This window comes from Elephas maximus, chromosome 16 (genome assembly GCF_024166365.1).
Source record: "Elephas maximus indicus isolate mEleMax1 chromosome 16, mEleMax1 primary haplotype, whole genome shotgun sequence".
NCBI lineage: Eukaryota > Metazoa > Chordata > Mammalia > Proboscidea > Elephantidae > Elephas > Elephas maximus.
The window spans coordinates 4,543,229-4,554,276 of NC_064834.1; the positions used below are offsets into that span (position 1 = coordinate 4,543,229).

Sequence of the window (11,048 nt, forward strand, 5' to 3'; positions counted from 1 at the left end):
AAACCTGCCAAGCGTTTTTTATACCATCTTTGACTTAAACCTGACAAGAGCCTTTTGAAGGACCTATAATCATTCCCCTTCCTTAGGTGGGAAACCGAGGCAGAGGGAGACTAAGTAGCCAGTCAAGGCCATGCATCTTGAGATGGTGGAGCTGTGACTCAAACGGCTCGGTGACACCTGAGATCCCGCGCTTTAATGCCCGGGCTCATGCCTCCCAGGGTATGCCATTCCTCTGCCTCAAACAGCTCTCCCTTCTCTGTGGGTCAACTCTTCACAGTTTTCACAATTCAAATTCATGTGTCCCCCTCTATGACCCTAGCTCTGCTTCCTTGAGGAGGGAAATGGAGCTCCGGACACTTCAGGGACTTGCTCAGGATCTCTAGAGGGTCAGTGACCAGTTATCTGTGGCCGTCAAGCTGACTCCAACTCATGGCAACCTCATGGGTATCAGACTACAACTATGCTCCAGAAGATTCTCAATGGCTGAGTTTTTGGAAGTTCATTGCCAGACCTTTCTTCCAAGGTGCCTCTGGGTGGACTCAAACTCTAGCCTTTTGGTTAGCAGCTGAGCATGTTAACCGTTTGTACCAAGCAGGGACTCCTAAGTGGGTCAGCAGCAGAGTCACACTCAAAGAACTTAGCCTCTTCCATAGTTGAGACATAGAATGACTCTGAGTTGTACAGAAAACAGCTCAGAATTGGGGTTTGGGCCCCCAAGAAATATAGAATAAACAGAGGAACCAGGCTGTTCCAAGGAAAAGGGAGGTCTTACTAAACCAGACACCGTTAGTGTTTCTTCTGCACCAAGCTCTTTTCTCAAGATGATACCAACCAACTTCAAGTCTGAACCAAGGTCTCCTGGCTGAACACCCACCTCTAACAATGGTTTCTCTCCAGTAGAACACACTGAGGCCAAGAGGCCAGGGCAAAGCAGTGGGAGCAGGTGCAAAGTTTACCCGGGCCAGAAAGAAAACCCACAATACTCTGAATCAGAACAGTTTTGGAAGATGACTGAAGTGACAGTGCACAAAATCCAGAAAAAAAAATGACAACCACCCCATGGACCCAATTCTAGGAATTTTTGTTTTTTTTACTTTTCCCTATGACTTAAGTGACTTTTCACTTAATTTCTAAGGACACTAATTCTGTGTGAATGTAAAGCAAGGTAAGAAAGAGGGATTTTGTATATGGTTTCTCTTTGGGAGCACCTTGCTCACCTTGAAGGTATGAATTAACTTTCCCAAATGTTGAAGATACTCTTTCATGTCTTGGAAGGACCATGTTCTGCAGGTAACTCTGTTGTTACAGGGAGAAGCCACTCCACCTGGATTCCAGGTGGAAGCCCAGGGGTCAGGCTGGCTGAGTAGCACTTCTTTCTTAGGATGGTTCAAATGTAAGTAAGGGGCTATGACGGGGGGCCCAGCTGTTCATTTTAGGTCATTTCCAAGGTTATCATGTGCTCCAGACGCCTTTGTGTTCCGTGACATTTGCAACTACTGAAATCAAGTTTCTTGGGCAGACCTCTCAGGGGTGAATGAGCACTTTAGAGGAAGTGTGAATAGACCAAAGATACCCTTCCTCACTGTACCTGGAATCATGGAGCAAAGAATATAGAATGGAGAGAGCCTTAGCCTGTGAAAAAGTTCTTTGTAAAATTTTGGATAACTCATTAAAATAGCACATCGATGTTTACTCAAATGCTAATGGCTAGTTTTTTTTAGTGCTTACTTAACACTTTACAGACTAAATCCCCTTTTGAAACAAGATTTAAAGAATAACCAAGTCATATTCTACATCTGTGGGAGTCCCTGGGTGGGGCTAATAGGAAGGTTGAAAATTCAAGTGTACCCTAAGGAGGGTTGGAAGAAAGTCCGGGCAATCTGCTTCCAAAAGATCACAGCCATGAAACCCTTGGGGCGCACACTCCTGTGCTGACACGCAGCGATTGCCACGAGCCATGAATCCCTTGGGGCGCACACTCCTGTGCTGACACGCAGCGATTGCCACCAGCCATGAATCCCTTGGGGCGCACACTCCTGTGCTGACACGCAGCGATTGCCACGAGCCATGAAACCCTTGGGGCGCACACTCCTGTGCTGACACGCAGCGATTGCCACGAGCCATGAATCCCTTGGGGCGCACACTCCTGTGCTGACACGCAGCGATTGCCACGAGCCATGAATCCCTTGGGGCGCACACTCCTGTGCTGACACGCAGCGATTGCCACGAGTTGGAGTTGACCCCACAGCAACTGGCTGTATTCTGTCTTTAGGCTAATCTAGACCATTCTTAATCTCTGTTGAATTTAAGCCCTTGCTTCTCCTTCGCTCTGTCAGGAAACTCCACTTTCAAATAGTCCTGGATTTTTCTGGACTCTAGCCAAAACAACCAATCTTTCTTTTACCCTGGCAGGAAGTGGAAGGAGGTCCTGTGACTCTAGCAGGGCCCCTTCTCTATCCCAAAGTCCAGGGTGCCCAGGAGTGGCTTGAGTGGCCCCTGGCAGGCCTCACCTAGGCAACCTGCTCAGGCAGAGCAGGAGACCTGTCCTTTCTCATGACCTCCCCTCTGTGAGTCATTGGCCATCAGGCAGGGCAGCTGCTTAAACCTTTTGTTTCCTGGAGTGGCAGGATATAGCCTGTTACGGGACACCCTATTTAGCCTCGCCTGCCCTCACGGCCCCCTCGTCCCATTTATGGTAACAATGCCAGTTGGGCTTGTTTACGAGATGATGTAATCTAGGGGAGGATGTCTGTTCCTGAGGTCAGTACAATGCCTCCCCCGACAAAGGCGCAGTGCTGGGAACGGGGGCTGCTCTAGGTTCTCTGAGCACAGATGCACGTACCCCTGGGTACACCTTAGCCAGGGAGAGGGCAACAGCGTGACGTTCCCAGCCAGCCCAATGAGGGGACAAACCTCATGGGGAAACTGGCCGAGTAAAGATACACTTGGTGTCGCTGCCCGCCTCAGGCACCCAGCGTTCATTTGCCAAGAATCTGTGTGACTTCTGGGAATGGATTGACAGTGATTATAGAGGGCAAAATGTAAGGTTTGAGGTCATGAGCTGGAGTCTTATTCTGGTGTGACTATGGTAAGACATCTGGGGTCCTGAGCCTGTTCCCTCTTCAGGACACAGGGTCATCGTGAGGTTAAAAAGACCATCCGTTGCCATGAAGTCAATTCTGACTTGTAGCGACCCTACGGGACAGAGTAGAACTGCCCCATGGGCCTTCCGAGGAGCAGCTGGTGGATTCAGACTGCTGACTTTTGGTTAGCAGTCGTAACTCTTAACTACTGCACCACCAGGCCCCCCACCATGAGCTGAGGAGTTTGGAATTAATGTGGTCTGCAGCCGTTGAACTCGCTCCCAGCTCATGGCAACCCCAGGCACGATGGGATCGAAGTGCTGCGATCCATGGGCTCACGGCAACCCCATGCACGATGGGATCGAAGTGCTGCGATCCATGGGCTCATGGCAACCCCATGCACGATGGGATTGAAGTGCTGCGATCCACGGGGTTCTGGGATCGAAGTGCTGCGATCCACGGGGTTTTGGGATCGAAGCGCTGCGATCCACGGGGTTTTCGGTGACTGGTTTTTGGAAGCAGATCACCAGGTCTTTCTTCCTAGTCCATCTTAGTCTGGAAATAGCACTGAAACCTGTTCAGTAACATACCAACGTGCAAGCCTCCACGACAGACACGTGGTGGCTGTGCGTGAGGCTCGGTGGCTGGGACTCAAACCCAGGTCTCCGGAATGGAAAGCAAGATATTCTATGACTGAAGTGCCACCACTCTCCCTTCACCATGAGGTTAAATCTAACGATCCCTGGGCCCACAGTAGAGCTGAACAGCTGTGCTTGTGCTGGGGGCTAGCACACCCCATACACAAGGTGGCAAAGGGCCAGGAGGAAAGGGCAGGCTGGGGCATCACCTTGTGGTTGTAAAAATGGCCGTTGATGGAGAAGCGGTGTTGCCGGACCCTCTGGGCCTCACCAGGCGTGCGGCCTTTAGGCCTCCTCTGAATCACACAACTGGCATCGCTCCTGGTCCGCAGTAGCTGTGGGACCTCTGTGTCCTCTGTCAGGGGCTCTGCAGTGAGAAGCAGAGGACAGGCCAAGGCACTGGTGAGAATGATGGCAAGGTGGCTGCCACCAATCGCAGTCCTGCCTCCTGTGGGGTCTGGGTCCATCCTCTCGTCAGCACACCATGTCACCGATGGTAGCACGTCACGTGATTGCAGTCAGGGAGGCTGGGGCACAGCCTGCATTGCACCCGGTTTGCAGATAGGCAAGGTAACAGCCAGAGTGTGACCCTGTGACAGAGTTACTCATTGGTCACCGGGGGTAGGAGGTGGGCAGCTGGGCCAATGGGTGGGGTAGCCCTAGGCCTGTGCCCTGAGCACCCACGCTGGGGGACGCCCTGCACTAAGCGCTCAGGGAGGGGCACAACGAGAGAGACGAGTGTCTGCAAATCCAAGAGTGATGAAGGGTCCCAAAGGCCTGAGGAAGCCTGGGCAGCATCACCCGCCTGCTCCGATGTCTCCTTGTCCCAGAGCACAGCGTGGGTATAGAAATATAACCACTTACACACTAGGTCGCCTCTGCCGGGCTCAGACTCCTTGTCTGCAGAAGGAGGTCACAACTGTCACCTTGGGGTGCTGTTGTGAGGAATGCACGGGAATGCGTATAAAGCATCCCGTCTGAGCAGGTATTTCATGATGGCAGCTACTGAAGAGAGAAGAAGTCGCTCTTTGCTACTCCACAAACCAGTTCTTCAGAGAGTCCCTCCCACCCTGGCCGAGACAGGGCCCCGGGCAGCTTGCAGGCCCTCACCTGAGCTGTGTGTGGAGCTCTCGGCCCTCTGCAAAGGCTCAGCACCTGGCTCCTCAGCAGAGCCCCCACTGTTGTCCTGAGGAGTGGGTTCCTTTCTGAAAAGAGACAAGTGCATGCTCAGACTTCCTGCTGGCAGAGAGTACCTCAGGTGGAAGAAAGAGGCCAGCGACCTCTGGAGGGCAGACATGGGCTAGAAGCAGGGAGGACAGGTCATGCTGAAGCGGGAATTTCATGCTAAGGAGCCGATCCAAGCATTAAAGGGAAGCAAAGACTTCTCCATGTGTCTGCAGGAAAGAGGGTGAGTCTGACAAGGCAGAGCTGAGGGGCCTGTGCTGGGCTCCATCCCATGCAGTGTCCTGTGCGTTCCTGGAGGAGCGTTGGGCAGGGACTCTGTGCTGGGCTCCATCACATGGACACACAGACACATGGACGCATGGACACATGGACACATGCAGTGCCCCGTCCGTTCCTAGAAGAGCGTTAGGCAGGGACTCTCTGCTGGGCTATCACATGCACACATGGACACGTGGACACATGGACACATGGACACATGCAGTGCCCTGTGCGTTCCTGGAGGAGCGTTGGGCAGCGACTCTGTGCTGGGTTCTGTCACATGGACACATGGACACGTGGACACATGGACACATGGACACATGCAGTGCCCTGTGCGTTCCGGGAGGAGCATTGGGCAGGGACTCTGTGCTGGGCTCCATAACATGGACACATGGACACATGCAGGTCCTGTGCGTTCCTGGAGGAGCGTTGGGCAGTGACTCTGTGCTGGGCTCCGTCACATGGACACATGGACACGTGGACACATGCAGTGTCCTGTGTGTTCCTGGAGGAGCGTTGGGCAGGGATTCTGTGCTGGGCTCCGCCACATGGACACATGGACACATGGGCACATGCAGTGTCCTGTGTGTTCCTGGAGGAGCGTAGGGCAGGGATTCTGTGCTGGGCTCCGCCACATGGACACATGGACACATGGACACATGCAGTGCCCTGTGCGTTCCTGGAGGAGCGTTGGGCAGGGACCCTGTGCTGGGCTCCATAACATGGACACATGGACACATGCAGTGCCCTGTGCGTTCCTGGAGGAGCGTTGGGCAGGGACCCTGTGCTGGGCTCCCTAACATGGACACATGGACACATGCAGTGTCCTGTGCGTTCCTGGAGGAGCGTTGGGCAGGGACTCTGTGCTGGGCTCTGTCACGTGGACACATGGACACACGGACACATGGACACATGCAGTGCCTGTGCGTTCCTGGAGGAGCGTTGGGCAGGGACTCTGCATCGGGCTCTGTCATATGGACACATGGACACATGGAAGCATGGACACATGCAGTGCCCCGTGTATTCCTGGAGGATCGTCAGGCATGGAGTCACTGGGAAGGGCCACTTGAGGGGGGCAACCTCCAGGCCTCTTGGCAGGATGGACCCCAAGCTAGGGCAGGCAGTGTGTGGTAGGAGACGGAAGTAGCATGGTGGGACACAGCTCAGGGAGGCCTGGGGAAGTGTGTGACCGAGTTGGGGTGGAGGAACTAGGAACTGAGCTATGTGGAGGCCTCTGGCGTTCCTGCAGAACACACTGTGACGGCAGGTGGGGAGGGTATCACCAGCTGCACTAGCAGCCATCCTAAGTGGTCTGGACTTTATGCTCTAAGTCCGAATTTTTAAAAAAATTCTCTGAGTGACCTGGAGCTCTGATGGCACAGTAGTTAGGAGCTGGGCTACTAACTAAAAGTTCAGCTGTTTGAATCCACCAGCCACTCCTTGGAAAGCCTAAGGGGCAGTCCTACTCTGTCCTATAGGGTCACTATGAGTGATGTGGGGAGGTGGCAGGGGCATGTGATGCTGAGGCACCTAAGCGCTGAATCCTCTCAGAGCACAAAGTTTACTTGAGTATTTGAAGGGCAAAAATATTTTGAATTTTTGCCTCTTAAAAGGATTTACTGCATGCAGAAGCAAGCAAGAACTCAGCAGCTAACTGTTTTTTTGGGCAGTGGGAGAGCAGGTAAAAATCCATTAAACAAAAAGGCAGGTGGAAGACAATTTCATCTTGATTGGAGCATTCTTCTGATATTAAAATAAAACATTACACGGTTGTAGGAAGCTAAATGTATGTGAATTTTGAAGATAAAACAGGAGAGGCCAAGAAATTTTTGGTTTGCACAGGGTGCTCGGACTGCCAGTAATATAGTCCTCTCTCCTTGCAGAAAAGGTACATTTTTGAGAGACACAACTGGAAGTGATGGGAACCTGGAATGTTCCGGGAACGGGGTGAGGAGATCTGGCTGTAATCTAGAAAGATCATCCAGGATGCATGCTGGTGTGGGTGTGACCTGGGAGATCAATGCTGAGGCCAAAGACAAACCCCAAACAGTAGACTCCGGTGGGACAAATGTCACTGGGGCTGTCTGGGCCAGCCTGTCCAAGCCCAACACTCACGGGTCACAGCTGGGCTGCCTGGATGTCCATGCGGTGGTGGGGAGGTGCGGTCGCTCTCGGTCATCCTGCATCTGGAGCCGGATGGGCCGCCTCAGCCCCCAGGAGATGTTGAGGAGCCCATCAATGATCAGAGCCCCTTCTTCCTGTGGGGTGCACACACGGTCAGCCTCTTCCCCTGAGCAGCAGTCCTCGGGGGTCACTGTCTACCCTCCCTGTGCCCCTCAGAGCTAATCCCCTCATCTACAAAATGCCCTGGACATTTAGGTCCGTAGCTGCAGCCCCCCAGGCTCAGGTTCACTGTGTGGGCCTCTACGCGCTCCCCAGCATGTGCCACAGGTCCGAAGAAGGAAACCTAAGGTATACACTTCTACAGCTTAGTCTGGCTCCTGGCCAGAGGCACAGCCTCGGGACAGCCTGGAAAGTCTGGTCCCCACAGGAACGCAGTGCTGTCAGGAGCCACGTCCACACCACGGAGAGGGGACATGCTCCAGGGATGTGCAGGGGAAGCTCTCTGACCACCGCACGGCCTGGCTTGGGGGTCCTGTGACCACCAAGGGTGCTGGACTCAGTGACCACCTGGGCAGAACTGGTCTCAGCCCCATCCTCTCCCCCAGCACTGTTCCTGATGGTGATTCTGACCCCTGCAGGGGCTTAACCATCCCCCAGATCTCTAGGCTGGCTTCTTTCCTGAGGGTCAGTCTTGTTGACGTCTTAGCCTTGTACCCCACCACTGACACAACCTCAGAACATCCACAGCTGTCCTCATCCACATCCCCAGCCAGCCTTGGTTTCCCAGGTCTGTAGATAGCACTGTCCCGGCATCTGCCACCAAACCCTGAGGTTCTAATTGGCCCCGTCCCCCTGACGTACCCTGGGCCAGCCTGTGCTCACACACGTCTCCTCACCCCTGGCTTCTGTTTCTTGGATGTCTTGCAGGCTCAAGTCTACAGTGCCCCCTCCAGAGTCTTTCCTGAGCTCCTTTCCCAGGGCCTGGCCAGGCTGCTTCCCTGCACTCTCCGGGCTTCATGACAGGCACCTCCCGCCCTCGTCCTCTCCCCATAGCCTTGCTCCTCTTGGCTCTGACTATGGCTCCAAATTCCTAATCTCCTTTCAAACTAGCCTCTTTCATTGCATTGCTATCTAGAGCAACTTTTGGGATTCACAGATTCCAGCCTTTTCTCCTCACTAGCACTGTTGTGGGAAACTTCTTTCTGCTCCTGGCAGCACTCAAAGGGGTGTCCTGGGCAGCGTCGAGGTGATGTTTAATTAGTAATAGTCTGACATCCCATTAATCCACGGAGAAAATGGTTCTAATGTCTCTAAACCATTGCTGTCAAGGTGATTCCGACTCATAGTGATCCTATAGGACAGAGTGGAACTGCCCCATAGGGTTTCCAAGGAGTAGTTGGTGGATTTGAACTGCCGACCTTTTCATTAGCAGCCAAGCTCTTAACCACTGATATAAGGTTATCAAAAATACGCAAAGCTTTCTGATATGACCTTGTTCTATTTGCTTTAAAAAATAATAAGAGGTATTTTTGATAACCATTGATATTGACAGGCAGCAAATATGTAACCAACCATTAGGTATTTTAAGCTCCTCCCTCTAAAGGAAAGGCGAGTATTGTGCTCTTAGAGGTAACGGGGCCATGGGAATAACAAGAAAACCTAAAGTGGGGTTCAGTTGTTCACTTCCTGTCTTGGCCCTAGGTGCCTCTGTCACATGTCCGCATGCCCCTGGGGGGAGCCCCCACCCCTCAGAACACTTTGGCCTGTGGGGACAGCTGGTTCATGGAAATCACCACCGCCACCCCTCCCTGACCCCTGGGAGAGGGAGAGGAAGCAGACATCGCCCAGCCATAGGGGCTCACACTCCAGTCACACAAGGGGGCACGGGATGGGGTACGAAGTGGCTCCCTGGCTAGCAGGGGGCACCCCATCCCCTGGAAGGCATGTCCACTGCTAAGCAGTTCAGTTACAGTGCTCCCAGTCAGAAGTCAGGGAGAAGGTGCTTTCAGGACCAGGCCCTGGAAGATGATTCAAGAGGCACAGTGAGGGGACCTGCTTGAGCAAATGCAGGGGCAGGAAAGGGCTGTGTGCTCACGAGCAGGTTGGTCAGTCTGGAGACAGACAGTCACAGGAGAACTCAAAAGCCAGGGGGAGTCACCTCCTCGGGAGGCCCTAACTGCCAGCAGAGAATGGCATTTTGTTCCATAGACGGAAGAGACTCTGGAGGCTCCTGGGAGGGGAGGGCGTCTAACATGGCAGTTTGGTGAGGAACAGTCCGGAGGAGAAGGCACAGACAAAGAGATACCCCACAGGAAGCCATTTAACCCTAGGAGTAGGGGAGGGAGCAGCTGGGGAGAGCCAGTGGGGATGGACATCTGAGATTGGTGGGGTCCCATATTTCACAGACTCACAGAAAACCTGTGGACCTTGACAATGCAGGCTGAGGCCGGGAGGGGTTGCTCTGGGACTGGGAGGGCAGAGGGAGGTGCCTGGCAGAGCTGCTGGTCTTGGAGGTCGATGGCTGGCTTGGCTGGGAATCAGTTGGCCCAGTCACTCAGGTCTGGTGTGCCTGCACAGGCAGTGTGTAAGGCCCCACAGTGCCACCCAGCACTGTACCAGCCACCCCTCCACCTAGCTCACCTGAATGGAGGAGCAGCCCCTCACCCACAGGTGTGGTAGGAACTCAGGCAGAGGCAGAAACCATGCCAGGGGCAGAAGGCGTTGGGAAGAGAACCCGGGTCCCCTGGCTGCTGGTGGTGGGATAGGCAACCCATAAGGGGCCTCAAGCCCCTACAAATGTTGGGGGATTACTTCTGGAGCCTCTCAATTTTCTGTCAAACCAAACCCTTCTCTACTCAGTTCAGCCTGTTAATTGATTTGCTAGTTGCTAATACATTCAAAGAAATGCTGGTGGCCTACTGTTTAAGAGTTCGGCTGCTAACCAAAAGGTTGGTGGTTCTAATCCACCTGGCACTCCTTGGAAACCCTATGGGGCAGTTCTACTCTTACCTGTAGGGTTGCTATGATTCAAAATTGACTCGATGGCAATGGGTAACGGGTTAATACCTTCAAAGAAAGCCAGAGACACAGACAAAGGCTCCCAGAAGCATCCACTTATAAGAGACTTCAGGGTCTAGCTGAACTTCTGATCCCCTGTCTCAGCCACCCACCCTGGTCCAGGCCTTCGTTCAGAGTGGAACACCCCACCCAACATGCACAAACTTCTGATCTGGCACTCCCCCTTGCCTGGGGGTCCTAGGTTAGTCCAACAATCCCACAGGGAGGCCTGGGTTCTCACCTCACAGCTGTCCTCTTTCCTGTCTGCAGGATGCAGGCAGGAGGGTTCCAGGTAGGTCTGACCCAGGGCCCAGGATCCTCACTGTGTGAGAAGCAGGCAGCTCTGGCTCTTTCCAAAGGGCTTTCCCACATGCTGCCCACCTTGTCCTCAGGGCCGGTGTGTGGCCACTCCTGGATATTGGCAACAGCTTCCTGACGCTTCCCAAGGTGCCCCCTGGCTCCCTGTTAGCCACCCCCTCAACCCATGCACAGCAGCCAGAATGAATCATAGAAAAATAAGCCAGGCCTAATCCTCTTGTGCAAACCTTTCATGGCCTTCCATCTCGTCCAGAGGGAAGCCCAGAGCCCACGCTGAGGCCCACTGCTCCCCGGCCTCCTCCCACATGGTCTGGGCACACAGGTCCCCTGTCACATGCTGTCCCCTGCATCTGGACCACGTACCACCTAGATTTTCACTTGGTTC

At 53.6% G+C, this 11,048-nt stretch overlaps 1 protein-coding gene across 2 annotated transcripts in view; it reads right to left on the minus strand.

Moving 5' to 3' along the window:
• RASSF4 (Ras association domain family member 4) overlaps positions 1–11,048 on the minus strand; it is a 39,493-nt gene that overhangs the window by 9,815 nt on the left and 18,630 nt on the right. For both annotated transcript variants that reach the window (XM_049854838.1, XM_049854837.1), the window contains exons 4-6: positions 7,280–7,422; positions 4,832–4,926; positions 3,931–4,088 (exon numbers count right to left, since the gene is read on the minus strand). In XM_049854838.1, coding sequence (XP_049710795.1) covers positions 3,931–4,088; positions 4,832–4,926; positions 7,280–7,422 — 396 coding nt within the window. The remainder of the gene's footprint in view (positions 1–3,930; positions 4,089–4,831; positions 4,927–7,279; positions 7,423–11,048) is intronic.